Below are 27,900 nucleotides of genomic sequence, written 5' to 3'. Positions count from 1 at the left end.
CAATTAGCATTCAAGTGACCTGGAGGAGCTTGCACCAATGATTTTGGGACATGTGCAATAATGAGTAAAGGTTACATCCTCCCCCAGTATCAAGGACAAGTAAGTGTACATCCCTTTACAGGGCCTAGTACCATGACAATGACTTGTGGTGCAAAGCTGGCTATTTCTGAACACTGTAGCAAGCCCAATAGATTTGCAACCACCACTGGAATTGTGGAAACAGAGACAAAGGGGAAATAGTTGGAACTAGGTGTTCAGAATGAACCAGAGATTACTCAAATGGAGAACAGGGCTGAATGGGGGAGAACTGGCCACGTTTGCATTCTCTAAAACAATTAACAGATAAACATCAGGAAAATAAATTATCCTCAGGCAGGCTTGTGAAGATACTTTATGTTTAATACATCTGAAAAGAATGCATATACAAAGAACTTAGACATGAAAAAGCATTGGTTCAACACTAGTGAGTCTACAAGAATTAGGAGTTTGGGGAAGATGGAGAGGATTCCCCGAGTATTAAAAAATTTGATTCTGCAAGCCAAAATATAGTTTTGGTAAAATCCCTATGAACACTGGCGTCTACATAAAGATCCTACATGTGATCTTCATTAGACTGGAACCCTCTTTACAGGCTCCAGGGTTACTTACAAGCACAATGCAGGCAAAGGGGATTCCCTTAACTGGTCCCTATGGTGCCACACTAAATACTAGAGATCCCTCCCCTACAGTTCTTTCCTACCAAAGGTCTCTCTTTCCACCCCTCCTAAAAGGATGCTGAACCATTCTGTAAGGCATGCACCCATCAGCACCACCTCCAACTCTCAGAGGCTCTGTATGGAAGTGTCTCAGCAACACCATATATGCTGGTAACTGTAAGCTCCTTCTTAAATGTACTGGTTGGCAAAAGATCGTTTGTTAAAAACCAACTGAAAATCAGTTGGACCTGCTTAAAAAGGTACAATTATTTCTTACCACGGTGACAGCTTGCATGTGAAGATTGAGACACATGTGGCAAACCAGGTTTGAAGTCTGATGGTGCATCCAGAAGTAAAGATGCAGTTAATTTATTCCTAAGGTTTCACAAACTAGAAAGGACAGGGTGGAAACTTCTGACCTTCTCAGAGAAGAGCGAGGGAAGAGATACAAGGCAACTTAAGAGGAGATGCAGATAAGCACTCTACACCCCTCTTTAGAGAAGCACCAGCTTGGGACTTCTTAGTTTCCCGAACCAGTTCTGAGGACCAAAACATGCTCATACCCAGGCTGCCAGGCTCAACTAGCCACAGAGCAGCCTCAGAAGTTCAAAGAATCCAGAGTCTTGCCGACCCGGCGTAAGGGACAAGGCTTCAGTACGGCCGCCCGCCCAGAATTAGTCTGTTACAGAACAAGTCATCACAAGCATGCCTGGACTTTAAACAAAAATTAGAAACAGTAAACAAAAAAAAAAAAAGACCTAGTACTGATCAGTGTTTTCTGATAATACATAATTACTCAAAATTAACTAGTCTTTAACTGAATTGGAAGGGGCACTGGGAATGAACACTAACATTCTCATCTCACACAGGGAACGTGTGGGGGAGATGGGAGTGCAGGGCATTTGTCATTATTGCGCAAAAAACAACCCCCCAAATAACCATGTTTTAAAATTTGTATCCTTAGTCTGATTTAAACATTGCTTTTAGTATGACATCAAACACCAGCTTTGCAGAAGGGACTGCGGAGGGATGTTCATAGCAGCACACACCTGCGACTCTTCTTCGGCTCCGGAGGCTCCAGGGCAGCCAATATCGCCTCGTCAAATACATTCTTTAGGCCTTTCTGAAAAGGGGCAAAGAGAAAAAGGGGCGGTCTCATTTTCTGGATTATGAAAACAAAAGCCAAAATAAAACCAAAGGCAGAATTAAACCCCAAGACTGAAGAATAAAAAGTACTGCGATCTAGAATTTCCAGAAAGCCATTTTGCTTAACTACGCCTTGTCCAAGTTGTGTCGCCGTGGCTAGCAGTCCTTTATCTGAGTATTCCATATTCAGAACAACGTAGTAATCCTCTGAAAATTCTCTCTGCAGACCAACACATTTCACAAGAAGCAAAAGAAATACTGATTTTTCTGGATTAGTTTGCTGGTCACACATTTCACATGCTAATGACAAAGCAGAAGGTACTGCATTCATTCAAATGAAACAGCTGGATCTGAACACACTTGGAGTAATGATTCCCCAACATGGTGCAGTGACACCTGTGTTTTAGATAATAGATAGGAGGCAAGCATGCAAAGATGAATTGCAGTCTGCTGTTTTGATCAAGCTCCTGCCCCCACATTAAATGCTTAGAAGCAGACAAGTCGAATTCAGAAGCTGTGCATGGTATCAGTCAAAGACTTCAAAATGAGAGAATTACAAAATGGGATACTGTACACTGTATAAATGTTAAACTGAAGCCAGCAAGTGCAAACAGGAATAAAGCCTCATCAGTCATTTATACAAACAACTCCAATTTTTAATTTCAAAAGTTAAAGGTAAACTACAATTGAAGTTTTTCCCCTTATGACAAAAGTCAGAAGCATGAAAGTAAGAAGCAGCTTTACATCTTACATTGACAAGCTTTTAAGAATCTATTGTTAAAAACAAAGAAGTCTAGTAGTGTTGGTGAAAGCAGGAATTTAACATATTTTCGAAGCAGTAGCAGGTACACTGATATTTCCTTCCCCCGAGGATTGACATACTCCACTACAGCACAGACAGCCAAAGCAATAAGCAACAAAAATCTCACTGCACAAAGGAGAACCAGAAAATCCTTCACATTACAGCATTACTTGCAGGTCACCGTTTCATGTACGTTTGTCATGCAAATACAGTTAACAATAGTCACAAGTAGAAATGAGAAGTGTGCATTATTTCTTCCCAGCTGGCTCTCAGGAAAGTTAAATAATCAGGGTGGTTTGTTTTTATTTATTTGTGGGGGGGGGTTTGTTGGTTTATTTTATTTTATTAGATACTTAGGCCCTTTCCCCAATATCCTAAATTGTAAAGCTATCCACATCTGGCAACCCAAGCAGCAGAGTTAAGCGAGTCCAGTTCATGTTCCACGTTATCACAAATGCTTTACTGAGGAACTGTGTATACTGTTTTCAGTCCAAAAGCTAATACAGAGGTTGCTCTAAGATGGTAAGCAGAGACACAGAAGCTTTCAAATCAGGATGGTTTATTCATTTTTAACCAGGTTTCTACAGTAGTGGGACAGAGGAAGCAGCAGCATGAGGGAAAGGAGAAACAGTTTAGAATATACAGCACTTCCTTTTGGGCTGAGTTTCCGGAGGCTCGAGGGCAGCTAGGATAGCCTCATCAAACACATTCTTCAGACCTCTCTACAAGACAGAGGGGAGGAGAAAAAATAGCAGCCAGGTTAGAGGATTAGAGAGAAACAAGCAGATATAAAGAGCATTCAGGATAAAATCGGGCTGAATTCACAAATGTAACAAGCAAGTTTGCTTTGTTTTGTTATTAAAGCGGTGAAAATTATCGTCTCCAAGATCCAGAGTCAGGAGACCAGGTTAGAGAGACACAGGAAAGTACAGAAGTCCAACAAGTTAGACGTACATCCAGGAGGGCAGAATGACAAACAAAGCAGGGGTTAGTGAGAATGCTGTTAAGAGAATTTCATTTCCACTTATCTGGACTATTAGAGTGAACATTTCCAACATGCTTATATGTGAAAAATGGGCAAAGGCATGGGTTTATCCCATGTCAACACAATGAACCATCAGGTACATGTTTCCAGTTTCATGCTGGATACATGAACGCTTCAGATAAATGGAACTGAGCTCATGCTAGTGGCCCCTGCTCACTGCCAAAGCAATTTAAATGCCAGTTTAGAATTACTGAATTGCTCTGTGAATTCAGCCCCTGAATAACTGAGATCTCCAGACTGCCGGGCATATTAAAAACAGAGCTGGAAGCAGTACTTCAGCCTCATAAACCACTGTCTTCCAATATAAACATCCAGTCTTTAAAGAGAGAGGCAATGCCTTACCAGTGCTATTAACACAATGCGTAGAGAGCCCGCTGTGGAAGTGGCATATTTCAGTTATTCAGTCTCATTACTAAAGCAAGTATAACCACTCATCTTACGGGAAGACAGAAAAAGGGTGTTAGAATTAGAATGCTTTTATGACACTGTGGGACCCAACACCAAAGCAAGCAGTCACAGGCTAAGTTTGCAGGGGTTACACCAGAGCACAAAGCATGCATCGCGTCTGACCCAGGAAGAACAGGGACTCTACAATACATTACCATTCCCATACAAGTCTACCAAGTTACTTGTGGGTGCCAGAAGTGGAACCTGGCTCAGGTTATGCTAACTGGACTCGCCTAAATCTACTGTGACCTTCAGAAAATGTGAGGCCTTCAGAAAATTCAGAGGAACTAGTTTAAATAGAAGAGGAAAATAAAAAGTTAAAACACTCATTCCACAGAGACCACCACTGCTTATAGGAAGAAATTTTGTCACCCAAGACGGAAAACATTTCTCCCTTCCTGACTGGATTGGGGAAAAGCACTCTGCTGGAAAGCTCTCTCTGAAACCAGAATTCAATATGCTTTTATTAGAAGTGTGCATGAATCAAGAAGAGACTGAAAAACCCATCTCTACCTGAAAATTTGTAAATCTAAAAGTTACAAGCTACATCTAAAGTTATTACAACTGAAATACTATAGGAAAAGATATTTTCAGTTTGCTTGGCTCATCTATCAGCATTTCTCTGTTTTACTGAAGAGTTATACTTTTAGTTCAGGGGACCTTCAAAAAGATTTTTAAGAGGCACCACAGAAGGCAAAAAGAAGAGAAGACAAGAGACTAAGACTGCACAGTACAGTCCTAACATGAAACAGACTGTGCCATAGATGTCTGGCAGACTGAAACAAAGCGAGCGGTGTGAAATCTTCATTCAAGAGATGTTCAGCTCTGTCCCTCTAACCACCTACTCTGGCTGGCTAAACTAGATACCCTGTTCAGGCCATTTTCACCCTGTTCATAGACATGAATACTTTCCAAATCTGGTTTCATCAAAACTGTCAGCTAATTATGATGAAGTCTAACTTCACAAGCAGAGAAATGAGACCAGTTATAAACAGCATTCAACTCTCCACTATCTTAAGTAACTAGAGCCTCGAGTGCTCCGTGAGTCTCGGCCAGCTTAAAGTCTAGCTAAAAAACAGATAAAGGCAGCGACCGCATCAAAAAGTAAGAGGCCACCTGCTTCTTCACAATCACTAACTCTTACTCACCCTCTCCCCTGCCCCCCAAGCTTTTCTACAACTTTCAATACAGCAGCATCCAAGCAGCTCTCAATCCTCTCGTGATTCAGGTCAGTATTATCCAGCGGCTCCCACCACCACCGTGACAGACTGCGACACCGAGTCACCAAAGGGACTCTAGGCCAGAACCAGAAACAGCCTTACTTTAATCCGGTGCTTTAAAGTTGCCCATCTCCAGAGGGAGGGAAAGTGGGTTGGTCAAAAGCTACATGACCTCGTGCCACTGAATCAGCCGGCAAATATGAAGGGGGGGCATACAGAATGGGCATATTTTATTCCTCACACAAGTCCCAGAAGTTACCTGCCTATAGTTCATTCAGGATTTTAATAGGAACTTTTTTTTCCCTGCACAGAAGGAAATTTCCTACCCCACAACAGAAGACTAAATGGTATCAACTATGTAACTATCCACATTGTAGTCATCTGTCACATGAAAGCAACAGGTCCACGCATGAAAGCATTAGCCACCAATAAAGGCCGACGTCCTAGAGAGACAAGAGCTCTGGAGAAGCACTTTACACATGTAACCCGCTGCAGCAGGGAACTAAAGAAAGGCTCTGGACAAGCATACCTTTCACCACCTCTAACAAGGATGGGGCAGCTGTTACCATGCAACATCTGCATGCTCCTGTAGTGATACAACTTAGCTAAATCACTGTCAACTTTAATCTTGGAGAGTAACAAGGTTAAAGTTACACTGCTTGTTACAGAAACACCCTGTTGAAACAGTTATACTGTATCAGTTGTTACTGATGAAGTTGTTACATCTGCCTACATCTCAAATCTCCATGTTTCTCATCAGTTTCTACTGACTCAAGCTTCAGTGAAAAAACCCTTCATCCTTCCTAGGAAAGTCAAGTTCGTTTTGTATTTAGAATATGCACGTTAACTGCACTGGTGAAAACTCATCAGGAACTCAGGCACTGCCCTGCAGACTACTTCTGTTGTGCGGCTGTTTAGCTAGATCAGCTACAAGACGGGGAGAGTGACACAGGAAAGTAAGAGAGCGTAGGGATGCTAAAGAACAGAAACAGTGGGCAGACTTCAGGTGAATACCCAGAATCCATCTGAGAATTGGGAAAGTCTAACAAGTGAATATAGTCATAAGAGAGACTATGAAGACAGTTCAACTGGAGTAAGATACTAATTTTAGTGAACAGAAGGTATTAGGCTACATTTAGGACGCACCATTTTCCCCCGAAGTCCTACAAAAAGCCACTAGTGTTTATTAACCCCTGATGAGTCTAACTGTATGCAAATATTTCACAGCTGCAAAATGGCATTGAGGAGGTTTCCAAATCTCTCTCAAAACACAGTACTTAAACTTATATAAACTTTTCTTCACCCAGATATCTTGAAACATTTTATTAAAAGATGTCAGCATCTTTATCCCAAGATGGGGAAAATGAAGGCAAAGAGGTGAAGTAATCTGTCCAAGATCACCCCCCAAGGGACGTGTCAGACAGAATGAAACTGAGACCTTCAAATCCCAGCCTAAAGCTGTAGTCATTAAGAAACACTGACTCTCACTAATCCATTTTTTAAACTTCAGTGGGTAGGTGGGATTACCAGCGAACCTACTGGTCATGCTCTGGAGTCTCCCAGATTAGACACTTGTCAGCTCTATCATACAGAACTGCCCTTGGATCTCCAGAAAGCATGAAGAGGTGTCCTACCAGAATCTCAGAAGGAGTCTGTGAAAAAAGCTCCAACATAATTAGCTTGCTTTCTTACAAATCTATAGATTTTAGAAATAGTAGTCAAAAGAAAGAGAGGACACTGAGAAACAAAGAAGTCCTCTTCCCCTGCAAAAAGATTTATTGTGTTTCTCCTGTTTTAACATGTAAAAATTTTTAAAAAACTGATGGAGAATGGCTTTTAACATGCATGTTCTTACTCCAGGAATTGTAAGTATTGCCATGTAAAATTTGTCTGCATCTATTCAAGATAAAATAAGGTAATAGATTGGGGGGGAAGAGGGGTCAAAAGGACCAGAAATACACCCTGTATGCTGTCTAGCTAGTACGTGGTAGAATCTGGTTTACCACAAGATTTAGGTGACTGTAACCAGCATAGTTCTGGTCCCAATGCTAACGATCACCTAGGAAAATTATATCTAAAATGTGAATAGCTTTCAAATTGCCAACTGAGAGTGGTACAACAGGAAGCATAGTTAAATCATCCTCTGAGCAGGGGTTAGTCCCATGGACTATTGTCTCTATCACAATACTGTGAATGCAAGTACTCTGAACATTGCCGTTAAAAACACCATGATGCAACTAAGCTAAGCTTATGGAACTGGTTTATATGAGGCAGGCAAGAAGTAGGCAGACCTTCTCGGAATCCAAAAAGCTTAAACAGCCCCCCCAAACATGAATAGCTAATCACTGTGTCCATGGCTGTGAAGAACACTTGTCCTAAGAGTTGCCATTCTATCGTTTTGTGATAATTAAACACTTCTGAAGGGAAGATGCAGGAATGCTGCTCCCTAAAATACACGGGAAGGGAAGGACACTTTCAAATGAAGGTTCCTAGTCCTTGAAAGAAAGTGTTAATTTAGCCCTTTTAAAGGGGAATATGTTCACCATCAGCAGGCCTCCACTTTGCCTACTCTCCCCACTGGCAAGCTGCATTCTGTATTCTCTCTCACTGCTCAGATCCTCCTCTTCCTAATTAGGCAATGAAACTACAGATCCGCCAACAATGAACAGCGGTAGGCAATACCTCACCTACCCCTACAGTCTCAGTCCCCATTTGTCTGGGCTGACTCCCCATGCTAGCACTTCCCTTTATGCCACATCTAAGCCCTCATTTCTGAGAATCTCTGTCTGGTCATATAGTGTCAATACCACCACGTTAAAGAGGTTAAGAGCCTTCTTCTATAATTAGCTGTTCTCCACAGCTGTGAAAAGAAAAAAAAATTGTAAACACAGACAGGCAAAGCTATTTAGAGGACAGTTCTTACCTGTGTGAGTGCAGAACACTCCACGTATTTGACAGCTTTCAGGTCCCGGGCCAACTTTTCAGCAGTCTCCGGAGTTATAGGCTTCTGCTTGTTCTTGGCAAGTTTCTCAATTGTTGAGGGATCATCTCTGAGATCTATTTGGGTCCCAACAAGCAGGAAAGGAGTCTTTGGACAATGATGAGTAATTTCAGGTACCCACTAAAGGAGACAAAGAACATATTGGTTATAATATTAATACTTGGCATGATTTCACGGTTATTGCCAACGCTGTGTACCAGCCCCATTTGGGGCAAAAACGTGCGACTAACCTTTTCTTTCACATTTTCAAATGAAGAGGGAGAAACCACTGAAAAACAGACCAGAAACACATCTGTCTGTGGATAGCTGAGGGGTCGTAATCTATCATAATCTTCTTGTCCTAGAAAGGAAAAAAAAACCCAGCAGGCACAGTGTTAGAAGGGGAATCCTTCAAAAGCTGCTCCAGGATGATAGCTTTTCAGTCGAACAACAATGTACCCTATTCGCGTCTGTAAGGAATTACATAACCAGTCAGTATTACACTAGAGAGACCTGATACTGAGTAACCAATGGTTAAACAAATACAGCCACCACAAATGCAAATGTTAAAGAAACCCCATATATACACTTACTTTTCAAATACATGACAGATGAACAAAAATTATCTGCCTCCATTCCATGTAACACACATCACCAAAACAATCTTAAATTTTGTTCTTGGAATGATGCAAGCAGAACACGGGGGGTAGGATGATAAAATACCATCATCATACTATCCACAAAAGTTTCAATAATAAATGGCCTCAACTACATAACATTTCACTCTACCAGAACTGGCAGAATTGCATAACTGGAACAACACAAGATTTTTTTTATTTGGTAACAGGCAATAGCATCCTGGAAAACATTTAGCAAAAATCTATGACTAATGCACACTTCTAACATCCAGGCCAGTCTAAAAGAGAGACTGAAAACAACCAGCATGAAGAGTACTCATATCACGAATGTCTTAAAGCTGCATTTGTCATAAGGTACAGAATGAATATCCTTATAACTAGAAAAAGGAGTAGTTAGGACTCCCTTTATTGGATCTATATCCTATGACAGCACCACCTAAAAGAAGCCAAGTCCCAAGAAGGGCTGGGGTAAAGGGTACTCCAAAGAAAGCATGCAAGATTCTCTCTTTCACAACTGAGGTCCCCTCACTGCAGGACAATCATGGTAGACTCTGACCACTGGGTCTATAAACGCAGAAGCTGGATGCGTCCTCCAACTTCATTCATTAATTTTCTTTTTAGAAGCAACCCTTGACAGTCAAGGAGCACTTACAAGTCATCTGCTCTATTCACAGGTAGCCGATTCAAAGATCTCATCTTATAAGTTCAAGAGACTTATTCTCACAAAAAGCTCCTGTTGGTTGGTAGGGCAGGGGCAAGGACTATAGCATCTCTAATGATAGAGCTACCTATCACAGCCTAACAAGAGGAAGGAAATCTTCATGTCAAATGTTTTCCATCACACTTTGCTAGATGCATAGGGAACCCTTGAAGTCACAATATAAGCAGTGCTTGCTTGAATGATGGTCACAGTCGACAACAAGAGTGGGTTTCTCCTAACTCTGCTTCCTACTATTATGGATGAACTCCCTCCCACAAGTCGAAACTGTCTAGTTCTAAACAAACCATTACAACTGTCAGTCTAGAACTAGCCAAAGCCTGTAATTGTTCCTGCACAAGGGATAGGTGCTGGCTGTGCGATTGTATTGACTAGTGTGTACTGACTTAATGAGATGAAAGACCATTAAAAGTCAGGATCTATCCCTGCAAACATATTCTGACTCCTAGAAGGCAAGCTTACATGTCTGATGTTTTAAGAATCTTTTTTAAATGTGCAAGTAGAAGACTTAAAGAACTTATTTAGTCTGAAAAGTTACTGCATTCACAGCTTCTGAAGTAGATGAAAGCACCCGATTATCCCTAAACAGCAAATATATTCAGCAGTCAACCAACATGGAACTATACTTAATAACAAACCAGAATAACGGTCCTCTAGTCCTCCCAGGATTTGCCTAACCTAAAGTGAGATCTTAAGACTAGTATCTTCTTTAAAAAAAACACCTGTTTTAAAAGTATGCAGACAGGACTTAAAAAAAGACTGATTTTTTTTTTAGTGGCCAAATTCCATTCTTATATGCAAATAAAACCCACTCCCCTACTCCCCCGTAGTCTAGGCAAGTGTCCAGAGAGCCACCAAAATCTAGGACAGAAGCATTTGGCATTCGTTTGGTGAACAGTCTAGACACCATTTAGAACCTCGTCAAACATCCACCAGAGCGAATACAACCCCCCTGCATGCATGCAGGTGCAAATGTGTGACGGTGGGGCCAAGGGGTGGTTAATGGGGAAGAAAAGGGAAACTTCTGAAGACCACTTCAAAAAAGGGTTGGGAAAGCAGTTACTAAACAAGTATGTCACTGAGAACTGTATTATGAGCAGTATTAGATGTTTCCCTCTACAAGGAACCAACCAATACACAGCTTGTGTAATTAGTAGCCCAAATTCACATAACTAAATGTTGTACTTTGGTGTGGTTACTGAAAGATTAACCTTCTCACCTGCTGTATCAAACAGGCCTAGGGTGTATGGCTCCCCACCAATCATCACTGTAACAGCATAGTTATCAAACACCTAAAGGAGAAGGGGGAAAAACATTTAAATTAGTTTTGGGAGCAAGAGGAAGTCACTTCTGTCCAACATTGATCATCCTACTTACTTTGTCAGACCCCCTCAATCCGTGCCTCTAGGATTATTAAAGCAGGCTAGCACCATACTTTCCAGATACCCGTTTACATAAAGTCCCTGAAGCCTGCAATAGTCTAGTCAACACATGGAATGTGAAGAATTCTAGAGAATCCAATATGAAGACAAGTTATAATTGAAAACTATAGTGAAAATTTGTTCCAATTTGGGTAATGCCTTAGAAGTAAGGCTTTCTAGATCTTATCAAGGCTGGTTCACATTAGATCTGGAAATCAAATGAGAAGAGAGAACCTGATTTCACTTAAAGCCAAGGGGCAGGAGTAAGAGGGCAGCAGAAATAACCCTTAAGACACACAGGTGAGCAAAAGACACCCCACACATTTCAAATCTCATCTCAAAATTAAAATGTTTCATTTGACCTGAAAGGAAAAAAGTTAAAAACTTTTAGCTTCATTCAAAATTAAATTTGTTATTTACCATTATCTATACTTCCCTGTGTGACAATATCTAGAACAGGGGGGCAAGGGGAGGGGAGAGAGGATTTGAGAGGCTAAATGAACACTGGGTCTTCCAGAACAGTGCAGTGCAGTGTGCCTCCCTACATGTTCCAGAGACTGTGGGCTTCATCCCTTCAGAGCATCTAGGATTTCCTGTAGACAGAGTTAGGGGAGTGAAGGAAATTTCTTAAATGGTTCCTGGACTGCTACCACCTGAGCTAATTTTAACATCCATATAGGATAGGTGTAAGCGTACTCAATTTATTTAAGGTTCAGTTCAATGATGCACAGCATTAAAGTGACACTGTGCTCAAGAAAGCCTTTTGAGGCATGTAGGCATGTACGGGAATGAAGCCAAACCAAGAAATGAGCTGTCCAATACTGTTTGTTCTTTAAGGAAAACTTTTATTACGTCAAAATCTATTATCTATAGGAAGGCTCTCAAAGTCCAGAACTGCCCTTCAAAAAAAACACACACGTCCTTCATCAGGAACAATGCAGGTTTTCACCAGTTTAATACCAGCACAGCCAAACTCTGAAACCAGTATCACACTGATCCTTGCTCAGATGAGCCAGGGGTCTACAGAAGGGAGAGACTGGCAGCTGTGAGAGGGTTAAAACTGTAGTTTTTTTCCTGAAGAGCACTGGGCAGGATTTAGCCACGACTCAGCGAGGGGAAAAGGGTGGAAAATCTTTATTCCTTCATTCTGCTTTCCTGAAACAAAGCAAGTCTTATTTAGGGGTGCATGGTACGCAAAGAAAACACAGTGAATGCACAACCCCATCCAAAAATACAACACAGAAGATTACCACAGAAAGGTGGGGTATTAGCAGGACTATGTCACAAGTTTAATAGTCTTGAAAAATATATCATCAAATATCAGGTCTTGAGATTAATAAAATGGAGATAGCTTTGAAGCTCGGTCCAGTCCAGTTTAACTTTCCATTCTTTTCCAGTTTGCCTGTATCTGCTCTAGATGCTACAGTTCATCTTGGAACCAGTCTCTCACTCCTTCAAAAAAGAATCCTGTTTTGAAATCGGGTTTCAGTTGACAGTGCTAATCGGGAAACATCAATTTTAGTGCCTCTTATTTTGACCGATGAATTTAGTTATCAGATATTGTTCCAAATGCAGGTCTTACACGTGCGCAATGTAAACAAGGCACAAGAAGGAGAAGAGGCCGGTGGACAAGATTCCCAGTGCAACTCACTGACATTTAACGTGTTATAAACCTGCACCCCCTATTCCCAGAAATCCTTAAGGTTTTGAAGGCTCAGAAGCTTAGGGTACCTGCCTTTTTTACTGCTCAGTACAGCTTCAGAAGCTTATGTGCTCGTCAAATTTTTTCCAGCTACAGACACAGTGAATAAAACTGAGGCGGTGCCAGGACAGGTACCCGAGTCGCTACTGTAACTAAGGGTGGGCAAGAGGGGCACTCGCCTCAAGTGCCGAGTTAGGAGGGGTGCCACAATCACCCCCACCCCTACAGAGTCTGTGCCCCCAAAGCACTGCCACGCTGGGAACTCCAAAACACTTCCCAGCTGCTGTTACTTCAAGAATAACAGAGCTGGGGCAGACAGAGCACACACCACAGCAGTGGCTCATCTCATGTTCCTCAGCGTTCCCACCTGGGTAAGACGACTTACCCTCCCCACCCCTCACAGGATTTGCTCCAGGTACCAGCTCAGCTTGTTATGCTACTACTGTGCGGCTTCAAAAAAATATCTTCCGTTTCCTGGCCTGTCACTTCTTTGACTGGCCCTTTATCAACAAGCCCTAAGGGCTCTAAAACCTAAACCCTATGCTGGTAATGCAGAGACACAACAGTGTATAGACCAAACTAGTCAAGCTTAGAACTTGGTCTGTTAGAAGAGCGGCTGATACTCTAGTCTGTCCACTGACAGCTGTCCAGGAAGATCTGGGGGGGCAGCATTCCCAAAAGCACCATTTGAAGAACACTCCAATCTGGGAATGTGAAGAGACAACTTTTAAACAACCATGTTTTCAGCCCATAGGCTCCTGCTGCTCATTCCCACTTAAAAAAGAGGAAACACTTTGGAGTCTTACTCACATAACCCAAATGGTTGTCAACAGATACTCAGGTTTAGAGAGATGCCCAACCAGCAGAAACAGACAAGTTATCAAAATGAGTTAATGCACAGAGAGAGTACGAGCAAAATACACCCTAAGCTAAGTTTGTTCAAGTCTTCCAGGAGATGGCAGATACTACTCTCAAGCAGAAATGGAAGAAAAAAGAAGCTACTCATAAAAGGTTTGGTAGGACACAAAATAAAAGCTAACTACCCAGAATTTTTCCTTCCCCACACCCAAAACACAATTAGAAAGAGTCCTTTATACTCACCGTTGGTACATATTCCGATGGGAATTTGTTTGTTGTATAAGAAATTAAGAGACATGTTTTACCAACAGCACCATCACCCACGACCACGCACTTAATTGTCTGCATAGCTGGAGTTGGTTAGTCTATCCAGGCCAATAAGAACCTAAGGGATTACAAAAAAAGAGAGATTAAGATCCTTGCTTGCTTTCTTACTGGAAAGCATTAAGTATAATTATTACCCCAAGTTTAATTAAAACATAACTAGCTTCAGATGCTGTAGCCTTCTAGCAGTCAAGATAACCAATTTATTCTTCAAAATTCATGCACGCCTCAATCAGGTCAGAGGAAAAACAAGCTAACAGCGAAGACCAGGGTTCCCAAAGTGCAGGTCCCTCTGAAACAGACCTTCAGGGGCAAAGCTCTGGGAACCCCTGGTATAGGCAGATAACAGTCGTATCCTTATCAAAAGGACACTGATACACACTGTTACAGTGCAAATATGGTATTGCTACAGAATCCTGCAGGTGTAAATGTGTCAGAAATGTTTAACTCTCCCTTCACTCCAGGTCAGAGTTGAGGCAATTTAACTGAGATGTAATGTTAGTAAGATTTATTCATTAGATGTATATCCCACAATATCCAAAAGGCTTAGAGCACTTGGCCTTCCATACTTAAACAAAATCATCTCTCAGCAAGGTAGGCAATTACTCTTTTCTGAAGTAGTTTTATATCCACTGTTTAGCTATTTATTTTACCATCTAGTCGCTACTGATCAAACCGCAAGTTAAGCTTATCTACCAAAAGACAAGCCAAACACTCTCATAAATCCAAGCATACTGTGTTTCTTCCTGCTCCTCTCCCTCACGCATGTCATCCCCAGCTTGGCAGCACTGCTGAGAATCCGCAAGAAGGAAGTTAACTGTTGTAATTCCTAGCATGTCTATTAAGAAAATAACTACTCAGTCAGTGTCTAGGGTTAGATACTAATTCCAGTTGCAGTCTTTGTTATAGTTTTTGGCAGAGTGCTAAAGACAAGGTTTTTTCAATGTAATATTGCATGACTGTGCACCTGAGTGTCCTGTATTAAACAAGTATAAGAAAGTAAGTACTAGATTAAAAATAAAAAACATTCACTGAATCACTTAACCCTTCAATGCGTTTTCTAAGGCGTCTTAATGGAAAAATACTTAAGGGGAGGAAATGTAGAAACACCAGAAGCATGAGTTCTGAATATGAACGTAGATTTTTATGGTATGCACATTAATGCTCGACTAACTCACCTAGCTGAACTACTGAGCTAACAAGATTTTAAAAATTGCACTTAACATTCAAGATAAACTCATCTTAAGTAACAACCTGAATTTCCCAGAGTGGGGGAGGAAACACTGCGCAGCTGAAATTCCATAGGGATTACATTCCCCAGAAGTCATGTTCCCTAGAGAGATCACAAAATTCAGGAGAAGCCACTGGGCTTTATATATTCCAGTGACTCAACACACTTAGTCTAAATGGCACAAACCTCACATCCTGGGCTAGGCTAACCCCAGGGAAGTCAGTGCTAAAACTCCCACTGATTTCATCATTACCTGGATGCCACCCCACCTACATGCCATTGCAAGTGTCTTGTTGCCAGAGCACTGACGAGCACTTGGACACTCATGTCCAAGCTCTAAGTCCAGCACACAATACAAGTCACTTGATCTCTCAGTTCCATGTCACTCCAGTAAATAGGTGAGGACAGCTTGAACTACAGTTGTGGGGTGGGAGACGGGGGACACATGGCACTAGTCACTTTTCAAAAGTACAGTAAACCTTTTTAAAAATATATTTAACTAACTGCTTCTCAAAATTATGCCCTATAAAAATTCAGCAATTATTCTCAAGATGCACAAGAAGGGTTTAGCTAAACCCTTTTCTGTATAAAGTCCAAGCAGGATGAACAGAGAATGCATGTCTAAACAAACCATTTCTAGCTAGAGGCGCCCACTGAAATGTTACGCCCTGGTCAAAATTTCAAAGCAAGATAATTGTTAACAAGGTGAAACAAGCCATTTTCCCTTTGCCTTTGAAAACAATCGCATATTTCTGCAGTGGCTGTTGGAGAAAATCTCAGTTTTCAGAAAAAATATTTCTCAACAGTTGTTAAGAAGTTCAATACCTATTGCAATCGTTTCTCCTGTGCCTCAGTCATGGGTCAGTCAGCAACAACTAAAACAACTTCAAATCATACTGAGAAAGTATCTTACCACCATCACCTAAAAGCAGCATCTGCTATTTCCTGTACTGATGACACTGCCATTTATACAGTTCTTTTCACATAAGTGAAGCCCTTTACTCTATCTACCATGCCTACATAAATCCTGCACAATCTCAGTCCTCCAATCTGTACCGTACGTCAACATCATCATCTTCTGATGAAAGAACAAGATGTAATTTTGGGGTTTTTTTAATCACTAAGTGTCTTATCTGAAATCTGCCTTTCCTTTCCACTCAGAAAGCAATTAATATTTCTAAAAATGAAATTAATTTCTCCAGCCACAGCCACTAACATGGCCACCCGATGTTGATTTCATACAACATTAACGTTAAGTGCTTATGGACTGTTAAAATAAAGACTGCTAGCACAAATGCCCCCTTTTCCCCTTGCACATATACACACACACTTAGTTATAAGTGTAATACAAACTGCATTATACACACAGTACAGACACCTGTAAAAGTTTATACCGTGTCATAAATAAAGCTAATTTCATATAAAGGCAAGCTGTAACCAAGATAGCTGGTTAAAACAGACTCTCCACTGCATCCTGTACATCACTGATATGTACAGATGCACAAAATGTGGATGCATGTAACATGGCAACAGCATGGAAAATTTAAAAACATACCACCATACCCATCACCCATCCTCATTCAGCATCTCTTGTCCTTCCAATTAGGTGGCTTTTGCCCAACAGCATTTTTTGGCAATGTTGACAAAATACAAAACAAGTCAGATGCATCCTCCTCATACTCTTTTCTACAGGAGAATAAAATTTGTGTACAGAAACAGAAAGGAGAGGCTGCACAGCTCCATCACAATATAGCTAAGCCCCCAAACCTTCTTTGCCTCTATTTCCCTTCCCCTTAAAATATTTTGCAGTTTGCTGGGAACACTGTTAAAGATTTAAATTTCCTTGCAAGTTTAAACAGGATAAAAGGTCTCACAGCGACACAAGATCATTCATACACTACAGACAAAACGGAACGCAAATCTGAGTTACTGCGTTCAGCTCAAGAGCTGCTGAATCAATTCTATGGCTTGTTTAGACTGTAAGGATCCCTTTTAGACCAAAGAGGAGCATCCCTATCCAAACCATCTGAGATAAATCCTTAACTAGCCTATTACTAAAAGAACGCAGCAACCCTCCTACACAACCACCAAGCATAACACCCTAACCTCCACAGGTGAAGAAGGGGGACAACAGTTGCCAGTGTCCTGTTGCTGCAAGAACTGTTCAAATATGCTTGAGAGATCTAAGGAAGAAGGATACACTTCTTGTTACAGAGGAAGGCAAAGCCTCCCCAAGTCCATACCATTCTTGGTCCCAAACGTGGTGATCAGTCTGACCCTGAGCAAAAGGCTAAGACCTTCTAGCCAAGAACCTCCAGGTTTTAGTCCTAGCAGGAACACTAGCACATCCCAGTCAAAATCCCCAGCTTTGGCTGCAGCCAACACCCAGTGCTTCCATCCTGTTAGCTCCAGACCAACTCTGCAATCTATCAAGGTTGTTCCGTTCTCTAGTGCATTTGCAATCCTTCCCAATCTTGCAATCTGCAAAATTTGCTCAAGAAGCTCTTTATTTCCCCATCCAAATCACTAATAAACTTGTTGAACAGCACCAGGCCCAGATCAGATTCTGTGGGTCTCCACTCCTGCCACTCCAACATGGATCATTTATAATGATAGATAGGTTTGAAAGGGACCTGGTAGAGCATCGGGTCCAACCCCCTGCTCCAGGCAGGAAAGAGCACTGGGGTTAGGTAACCCCAGCCAGATGCCTGTCTAATCTCCTCTTGAACACCTCCAAGGTAGGGGAAAGCACCACCTCCCTTGGCAGCCCATTCCATATTTTGACGACCCTTACTGTAAATAGTTTCTTCCTCAAGTCCAATCTAAATCTGTTTCCTTCAGTTTGTGGCCACTATTTCTGGTAACCCCGAGGGGCACCTTGGCAAACAGAGTGTCCCCTATTCCCTGCTGGCCCCCCCCGATGAGTTTGTAGGCAGCCACAAGATCGCCTCCCAGCCTTCTCTTGCGGAGGCTGAAGAGATTCCAGTCCCTTAGTCCGTCTTCTTAGGGTCTCACCTGCAGACCCTCAACCATATGAGCAGACCTTCTCAGAACCCTCTCAAGGTTATCCACAACCCTCTTGAAGTGCGGTGCCCAAAACTGGATGCAGTACTCCAACTGCAGCCTCACCAATGCTGCATGGAGGGGAATTATCACTTCCCTAGACCTGCTCATGATGCTCCTGCTGATGCAAGAAAGAGTGCGGTTAGCCTTGCTTATTGCCTCGTCGCACTGGCGACTCACGTTCATTTCTGCATCAACCAGGACCCGGAGATCTCTTTCCGCTGTTACGGTTCTCAGAAAGGCGCCCCCCAGTCTATAGGTGTGTTGGAGATTCTCTCTCCCCAGGTGCAACACCTTGCATTTATCCTTGTAGAATTGCATCTTATTCTGATCTGCCCACATCCCCAGTCTGTCCAGATCTGCCTGAATTCGCTCCCTGCCCTCCAGTGTGTTTACTATGCCCCACAGTTTAGTGTCATCTGCGAATTTGGACAAGGTGCTTTCAGCACATTCATCCAAATCACTGATGAAGATATTAAACAGTACGGGCCCAAGGACAGAGCCTTGGGGGACCCCACTGCCCACATCCCTCCAGGGAGAAACTGCCCCATCCACCACCACTCTCTGGGTGCGTCCCATAAGCTGGTTTTTCACCCACCTTACTGTGAAAAAAATCCATATCACAGCTACTCAGTCTACTCGAAAGAACTGGGTGCGACACCATGTCAAAATTCTTTTTAAAATCCAGGTAAATAATATTTACTTCCTCCTCTGCATCTAAGCACTACGTGACCTGGTCATAAAAAGAGACCAGGTTAGTCAGGCAAGATCTGCCTGCTGATAAACCCATACTGGTTGCCCCTCACCATTGTGTTACCCACTGGTCCCCTGCAAATGTGATCCTTTATGATTTTTTCTAAGGTTTGGATGAGAATAGAGGTGAGGCTAATGGGTCTGTAATTACCTGGGTCCTCCTTCCTCCCCTTCTTAAAGATAGGGACCACACTGGCCCTTTTCCAGTCCTCTGGGACCTGTCCCAAGTGCCACGAGCGCTCAAACAGCTGCGCTGTTTTATCTTTTGCTTGTGGCTATTTACCTAGCTATCCTCCTTGTAGTAGGTTTGTCTAACCCACATTTCTCCAATTTAAGTGATGGTCACGTGGGACTTTGTCAAAAGCCTTGCCAAAATCCAGATACACTATATCCACAGCACTCTCCTTATCCACCCAACTAGTTATGTCAAAGAAGACAATCAAGTTTGCCCCACATGCTGACTGCTCTTTGATCAGCTCTTCCTTCTCTAGATGCTCGCAGAAGGACTTCCTTAGAATATGCTCCAACTACCTAGGCATAGAGGTGAGGCTAACTGGTCTATAGCTCCCCGGCCCCCTCTTTTGCCGCAACTCTGTAAAATATGATTGCCAAGGGCTCAGATCTCCTCTGTCAACTCCCTCAGTACCCTAGGTTGAAGTTCGTCAGGCCCTGCGAACCTAAATTAATTCAAATCCTCAAAAGCTCTCTGACCGTTTCTTCTGTTAGCACATTTCTCAGCTTGTCCCCTTCCTTAACAAAATAATCCTTTTAGCTGTCTGGTTGCATCCTACTTTGTGAAGACTGGGGCATAACAGCTGTGGAGGAGCTCTGCTCTCTTTGCATGTTCTGTATCTTGAGCCCACAGCTTCCTTGGTTGTTCTTTTCTAGCCAAGATATTTACAGAGCCTCTTGTTGTCCTTAACTTGCCTTGCCAGGTGAAGTTCACTTTTTACCTTTGCGCCTTCCTGGTTTTGTCTCTGCAAGTTCTTGCTATTTGCTGGTATGCTTCCTGGGCGAGTTGCCCATCTTTCTGTTGCCTGTATGCTTTTCTTATGCATTTGAGGCATCCTAGAAGCTCTTTGTGCAGCCACATTGGTCTCTTGCCACTCTTCTTGCCTTTCCATCATGTCAGATGAGCTTCTTGCTGGGCTTCCAATCCTGTGCTCTTTAGAAGCTTCCCTGGGCACTTTCATCCTTCCGTCTGTCCTCCCATGGCACCATGCCTACCATCTCTACCTCTTCCTCGAGTCGGCTGAAATCCATCTTTTTGCGGACTTGTATGTTTAAATTTAAATGTCTCATGTTTTTAACCTAAAAACACACACATCTTTAGCCAGGAAGCTGAGCTGTCAAATTTGACTGCATATCCTGTCTTAGTTTCCTGTTGAGAGACAGCTGCATCACAGCTTCCTCTTTTCATGCAGTACTGCTGCTGCCATTTCACTGCTCGAGTTAAAAGATTGCTACAGATAAGTCACCAGCAGGCAGTTAAGAACCTATTTCATCAAGCTCTTTAAAATACTAGATTTCATTTGCTACCTTTTTGTCTTAGAACTTTCATCAACCACTTAATTTCAGATGTATAATAATGAAGTTACAAATTACTTAGGGAAAATATTTGCTGAGTGAGGCACCTTGCTTGCTGACAGTTTGCTATTTAATACATTAAAAAACCTCGTCTTCTGCAGAAGAAAGCAAAACTGTTTTTGAAAAGCGGTTTAAAAAAACCAAGCGATTTCACAAACAAATTAGACCATTCATTTCACTCCTCTGGGCAACTGGCCAAACAGCGCTCACAATGCGGGGAATCATGGGACACAACAGAATCCCACATATTCCAGTGCTGCTCACACTAACCTTACGCACTTTGACAATAGCTTGAAATGTATGCAGCTGAAGGCTGAATCTACTAACACGCATGCTATTCAGAAGCATATCGGGATCACACATTGATATAAATACAACACTGTGTCTCTAAAACAAGGCCTTCTCCCTAGCAACAGGAGCCATGAGGAAGTGACAGCCAGCCCCGAGAAAGCACCCAGCCTACATAGTGAGTGACACTGTGGCTGCCACGCATCAGACTTTCAACCAGGGCATTACGTCTACCTACACTACATGACCTCTTCTTAAGTCCTTGATCACAGAAATGTCAATGCTTTTACTGCTCTCTACAATTGGGCAGTGACCATAAGAGACTAATAATATTCCCACATGTAGCAGGAGCAGTGGCTGTATTGTTCCCCTCCTGCAGGCCTCAAGTGGTCCCAAGTACTGGCTTCACCTCTCAAGGCCATCAACCTCTGTGAACTTTGGATCTCCTGCAAGAAGTACTGAGATTGTCAATTAAACCTGTGCTAAGATATGCTGATGATGTTTAACTCCGCATCTCGTTCTGAAGCACAGCAAAGGGTCACATCAACTAGGACTGCAGAACACCTGTAACAAGTTAAACTCTTGGATCAAAAGCAGGTAGCTCACGCCAACTCCAAGCAACAAAGCAACACAAGAGGCAAGAGGAAATCCTTTCAAGACCAGGTTCAGTTCTCTCAAACTCATGGCATAAAGAATCCCTTAGAGTGGTTCAAAGCTTAAGGATTCTCTTTGATTTCTTGCTAAGCATGAATAACCAGGTAGCCTTAGTTTCTAAAAATGCCTGCCACCTCCACTTCGCTGAGCACCTGACCCTTTCTCCTGTGTCTGACTGCAGAGACCAAATATTAATCTGGGAACCATCACAGAGGGGCTGACCCCTTCCAAGAGGGGCATATCACTTGGACCAGAATAAAGTCCCCAAGAGCTGAAAGCAAAACCAGCTACTGAGGGGGACCAGTTGCAAGTCTGGTCATTTTTACAGCGGGCTGAGATGGCTCACCACTCAGAAAAAGCTTTTCTGCTATGACACTGACAATTCAGATGCTTTGCTATCAATTCTGTGAGAAAGGCATTTAAACAAATGGTAGTGCAGTGTAAAGCTCTGAGATGAAATCATACTATCCATTAATATTTTCACTTCTCAAAACATGTTTCCTTATGACAGGAGAGGTCAGCCTACAGCACACATGCCACAAATGACATGGGCAGCCCCTGTGCATGGCACACTATAGGTTAGGCAGGAGACAGGGAGCAGGAAGTAAAGCATCAGATTGGGCAGGGGAAGGAAACTGGAGTGACACTCCGGGATGGCAGCTGTAAGGGGAGAAACAGCCTAAATCAATCCGACATTCAGATGGCAGCAAATTAATCCAACATTCTGAAGGCAGCAATACTCCAAGATCTGCCTACAACCCACAATAAGGTGTCGCCCCTCACAGTAAGCTGAGCTTTGCGCTCCTTCCAATGGATTTGACAGTATAGGAACAGCTAACCTAAGTGTTGTTACAGTTTTGCATGCAGAATCAATATTTTGAAATTAGTGAATATTTTCAGCCCTGCTAATTCAGACTACCTTACAACAAATTTGAACATCATTTTCTCATTAGAGTGACTTCTGGACAGAGACCAAGCACTAAACTTACATTTGAAAAAAAAGTATTAGTAGTTTGTCAGTCAGCATGTACAATCTTAATTACTGTCTGTAATAATAACATAACTTCTGTTTTGCATGGTCCTTTTCAAATGCTTGTCTACAGTAGATTGTAAAACAGCTCTGAGAGCTTTCAAGAGAAGGCAGTATTAAGGAGGGGATTTTAAGAATGTGTCTCCACTAATTTACAATCTGGTCAACTTTTAGGGAAAAATAGTTAACAGAATGCATCGAGTAACTATATCCGACTTATTACACAGTATGTTCACCAATTCTGATTCCCAAACATACTACAGCTTCCTAAGCTAGTTTGTTACCAACTGGCTGCATGAGTCTCTCAGCCTAACGTATGTCAGTAAACTCCTGAGTTAACAGTGACCAAGACAGACAATTAAGTTTTGTCCGTGGCATACTGTTGGACTATTTGCTGGTACTGGCTCAATATACACTTGTGTACAGTAACATAGCAGAGCACACTCCCAGCAGAGTTTTGTGCATATGTCCTGTGGATTTTCTACCCCTTCCAAGACAGTTATGTATTTTTGAGGATTCTCATTTAAAACAGTAGAAATTATATTTGTCCGACCGGTCAGGTAGGGGACCTATGAGGTTTCATTAAACAAAATGGGAAGAAAAAAGGCAGCATATAAAACTTCCTAAAATTAGATTACCTAAAAATATATTTACAGTCAAAAGCAAGTAACTCAAGAGAGCTAGAAGCCTAGCCAAAACCAGACTTAAGATGCAGGGTGGTTTCTGTACTTACAGCCTAATCACGGAAAGGAAGTAAAGCAGTTGGAAACCACACCTCCTTTGTGCAACATGAGGTGGAAAACATTCACCACCCTGATGATCATGGACAAGCATGCACGGTTGGTGATCCCTCAGAAACACATGCATGCAGAAGCTACCCTGGAGAAATAAAAAGTACCTCTCTGAACCACTTACATACCACTCTGCACTACCTTCTGCCTAAAAGCCAGGAAGTAAAAGACAGAGACCCTAGCACTCCACATTTCTTGTGTGACACCCTGTGTTCATGAATATAAACCACCATACAAGACATTTGCAGAGGAAAGGAGAGGTGTAGCCTTTAATTCCCCATTTGCCTTCCTTTGCTACTCATTTTTGGGGGTGGTCATTTATATTGCAAGCTTCTTGTGGCAGGGGTCTTGCCCATCCCTCATTCTGTCTATATAATATATAAAATGAACACCACTATTACTAGATTTAGTTACAACAGCGTGCTTTCATAGAGACAAGGATTTGACATTTATGCCTCAGCCCAACGGGGCTGGGCTCAGAGGGGGTTATTCTACTACAGATGGATGTTTCAAGAAAGGCATGCTATTAGTTTTCTGGTCTTTTCACTACACAACTGAAGATACTGCGCAAAAGCGAGAGACAGAAAGAGGTGCTCAGCTGCTAATGGCATAGCATAATAACCTAAAGTGAGTATTACCAAAACATCCAAAATCCAGAAATACCAGATTTAACACATCTGCATGCCTGATCTAAATTTAAAAGGGGGGGGGGGGAAAGAGAGAGAGATTGGGATAACCAAATTATTTTTAACTCATCTCTTTTCACCCAGATGATAGACAGACATGATTATTTGGCTAAGGAAGTGCACGTTCAACAGTAATTTGAGGTTTTAAATTACTTCAATTAAAAGAAGGAATTAGTAAGAGTCAGAAAAGCAGAAGTCCAAACCCAACATGAAATACTACCAGTGCTGCTAACATCCCTAAGGCTTATATTCACCAGTTTAATGCTTCATTTGAGGAACACAGGTAGGTTTGGATTTGTTTCTTTCATTCAACAATTCAATAAACTACAGGATGTTTAACCAAAACCCTCAGACTCTCTACTACTTGAAACTAGTGTTTACTTCTCCCAGCCCATCATTAAATGTCGGGCATTTATCCACACACCACTCTAGCCAAGTAGTGGAGAACCATAAATACCCAGGTCACCTAGAATTCTGTACCAAATTTTAACCCTATGAAACTAATGATAGTTTTGCCAGACTGTAAAACTAATAGACCTGTGCGAAGTGGCTTGTATTCGCTCCGGATAGGGCCAATTCGGGGGACAGCGATACAATTTGGTGATTCGAATCGCTGTCCCAAATCGATTCTGCCGAATCTGATTCAGAGGTTTGGCTGGTGCTGAATCACACAGGCATCCCATCCCCTGCCTGCTCTCAACGGCTGCCTTGCCTGCCCCAGCTCTGGCTCTTTGAAGAGAAAACAAAAACGCCTGCACTCACCCGTGCTGCGTGGGGGGCTCTGCCACAAGCCCCCAGAAGCCCCAAGGCCACTGTAGCAGCCAGTGAGTGCAGGGTGGGGGGTTTGGGTTTTTTTCAGAGGGCCAGGAGCTGGGGTGGGCAGGGCAGTTTTGGTACTAGAAAGGACTTTCTAATAGACACAAAGGAGCTTCCATGCTGAATTAGACCAGCGATCTATTTACTACTGTAACTGTCAAAGACTGACCTAGTGTTAGACATCTGACAGGAAGCAGCAAGATACTCAGAAATGAAAATCTGCACTTACATGTTCACATTAGAGAGGGGAAGGAGTTTCCTCTTAGCTCTAAAATCCACTGCCTTTCAATTTACCATTGCTCTTGTAACAGAGATAACATCAATAAACCCCCTCCCCCAAGTAACCAACTTCTTACATTCATTAATTGCATGTGCATTATCTCCTCAGTCATCTCCAACCTCCTTCTCTCAGCCAGAACTCCTTCCACTCCTATGCCTTCAATTTTGCACAGCGAGAATTTTAAAGTAGCCTGCTAGTCATATTCAGTGCAAATTATTTCAGTGCTCAGGAAATCAAAACTATTTCATGTTTAGAGCCCTAATTTAGATTGTTTACTTCAGAAATGTTGGAAAGACTGCAGGAAACCTGTATTAGCAATGAAAACCTAATTTAATTTCCTGGAATAAGTAATCATTTTATAGCATCCTTTTTTTTTTTTTTTTTCAGTTTACCAACCATGCACCTAGTCTCAAGATTATCAGCCTAAGCGTGAGCAGCCACATACAAAGACACTACATATATGTATATCGGTTTTACCTGGTGAAATTTTGACATAAAGCTACCCACTCTTTGGTACAACCATTTTGTTCAATTATTCCTTATGGCAGGGGTGGGCAAAATGTGGCCTGGGGGCCGGATGCTGCCCGCCAGGCCCTTTTATCTGGCCCGCGGGGCCCCTAAACATTTAGAAAATGAATATTAATCTGCCCTGGGCTGCCTGTCAAGCAGCTCTCGATGGCTTGCCGAAACTCAGTAAGCGGCTCTCTGCCCAAAATAATTGCCCGCCCGCCCCTGCTTTATGGAGACGTACGGTGATCTTTATATAAGGGTAATACTGGAAATACTAAGTGACTGGTTTGGACAGACAGAACCAGCTCTACGCTCCTTAGTAAAAACAGTCTTACCCAAACATGATCATTTTCACAAAAAATTGATTCGTCTGCCGATTTTCCTTTCAGAACATGCTGCCCCTTTACAGGACAGATAATGGGGAACTTTACGGGCGCCATCCATTCCAGCTGCCGAGTCCCCAGACTGAAATGTTATTACTGCAAAAATACTTGATCGTTTCCCTTTGGTCTTGTACTGATGACAAGAGGCAAATAAAGGATCGCTATCCCAAGTCATTCTGCAAACACGCGAGACGCTGACCCAACTCCCGCGCCCCGTTTCAAGTCCGGGCGCCGCGGGTCGTGTCAGGCAGCGAGACGGACGGCGCATCTCGTTCTGCTCGAAGCGCGCCGCGTCTACGGACAAGCCGCGGACTACGGGACTCGATCACAAACTGCAGCGCTGAACCTCTCGGGACCGCACGGCTGCCCGCGATGCGTCTGCCAGCCCGCTTTCATGCCAGGACTGACAAGGCAGGGACGCGCTGGGCCAGGCCGCCCACAGAGGTGTGGGACTCACCCTCCATCCTCGCAGGTGCGCGAGCCCCGGGCGGACAACGCCCTGGCGGGGAGGATGGGGTTGGGGCCGGGGCTGCCCCCCTCCCCGGCGGCATCTCTAGCACAGCAAGACGGCTCCCACCATCTTGTCGGGATCGGAGCGACGAGCGCAGACGGCGGACGCGGGCACGTGCCCGACAACACGGCTCGGCTCGGCTCTGCGCTCGCGCCCCGGCAGCGCGGGGAGGGGCGGGGAGGGGAGGGGAGGGGAGGGGAGCCCGCGCCGCGCCGCGCCGAGGGACCGGGCAGGCTGCGGGTGGCAGCCGGGCGGGGAGGGGAGCGCGGGCTGCCGGCAAACGGCAACGTGTGGTCGGGCGGGGCGGGGCGGGGGGGGTTACAGAGGAGGCGGGGGTGGCCGTGAGGACGTGTCAGCGCGGGGCTCGGGGAGCGCGCCCGGGCCGGGCCGGGCCCCCCGCAAGATGTCTGCGGCTGCAGCAGGAAGTGGCGCCGGGGAGGCAGAGGCAGCGGCCGCCGCCCCAGCAGCGCCCCGCGGCGGAGGATCGGCCCGGCCCCGGCCCCCGCGGGCGGACAGGCCCCCCGGCCCCGGCCCCGGCCCGGCCCCGCCGCACTCACCCACCTCGTCCGCGCCGGGCGTTGGCAGCTCTGCGGGGTCTCCTCGCCTCCGAGCAGGGGCCTGACGTCAGCGCGCACGGCGCGGGGCAGGGCGGGGCTTGGGCGCTGTCGTGTGTCGTGCGCGGACACGTGTGGGGCAAGCGCGTCCCCACCCCGCCAGAGGCCGGCCGGGTTGCTCGTCCTCCCGCGGTGCAAAACCCGACCCCTTGTGCCCTGCTCTTGTCCCCCACACACCAAGTTGTCCGGTTCTCTGTTACTAGAGGACAGCCCAACGGTCCTCGGGGATGGCCACCTTAGGCCGTGTCTGGCCCCAGCCCCACTCCGAACCCGGGCCCGGCCTGCAGGGGCTCAGGCCCCAGTCCCGGTGCGCAGGGACCAGTCGAGGCCCGGCGGGCCCAATCCTGGAGCGCAGGGTGGTCCAGCACGAGCCCCTCCACCAGTGACTCGGGGCCGCGAGGTCCTACCACGGGCGTGCCGCGACTCCCCGCTGCACCGGCCAAGCGGGGAGGTGGGCCACGGGGCTGCCCCGTTCAGCTCCTGGGGCCGGGAGCTCCCCTGGCCCCGGTGCAAGGAGGGGGCGCACGATGGGAAGGGCAGGGCACGGCGAGCTCAGGCGTCGCCCCCGCCCGCTACATCAGCGGTGCTCAACCCTTCTAGCCTCAAGGCCGTCTCCATAAACGCTGCCCACGGACCAGCACGCATTTTAAAAACCTACGCGCCACGGAGCTAGGTTCTAGGCTGAGCGGTTCTCAACCACCGTGTCA

General features: G+C 44.2%; 1 protein-coding gene across 3 annotated transcripts; it reads right to left on the bottom strand.

The window, feature by feature from the left end:
- Nucleotides 1-378: 378 nt before the first annotated feature.
- On the bottom strand, nt 379-27,243 carry CDC42 (cell division cycle 42). Of its 3 annotated transcripts, none has more exons than XM_014597185.3 (6): nt 27,141-27,240; nt 13,916-14,057; nt 10,911-10,983; nt 8,587-8,696; nt 8,279-8,476; nt 379-1,818 (listed from the first exon to the last, which is right to left on the bottom strand). In XM_014597185.3, the coding sequence occupies exons 2-6, from the start codon at nt 14,018-14,020 to the stop codon at nt 1,729-1,731; spliced, it is 576 nt and encodes a 191-aa protein (XP_014452671.1). In that variant the 5' UTR covers nt 14,021-14,057; nt 27,141-27,240; the 3' UTR covers nt 379-1,728. The 3 variants fall into 3 exon arrangements, with proteins under 3 accessions (XP_014452671.1, XP_014452673.1, XP_014452672.1); XM_014597187.3 differs by having other exon boundaries at nt 27,137-27,207; XM_014597186.3 differs by lacking the exon at nt 379-1,818 and adding an exon at nt 2,476-3,365 and having other exon boundaries at nt 27,141-27,243.
- Nucleotides 27,244-27,900: the final 657 nt, after the last annotated feature.

Source organism: Alligator mississippiensis, chromosome 13 (assembly GCF_030867095.1).
Source record: "Alligator mississippiensis isolate rAllMis1 chromosome 13, rAllMis1, whole genome shotgun sequence".
In the NCBI taxonomy this organism is placed as follows: domain Eukaryota; kingdom Metazoa; phylum Chordata; order Crocodylia; family Alligatoridae; genus Alligator; species Alligator mississippiensis.
The sequence above is the reverse complement of the archived record's forward strand: the minus strand, read 5'-3'. Positions and strand labels throughout refer to the sequence as shown.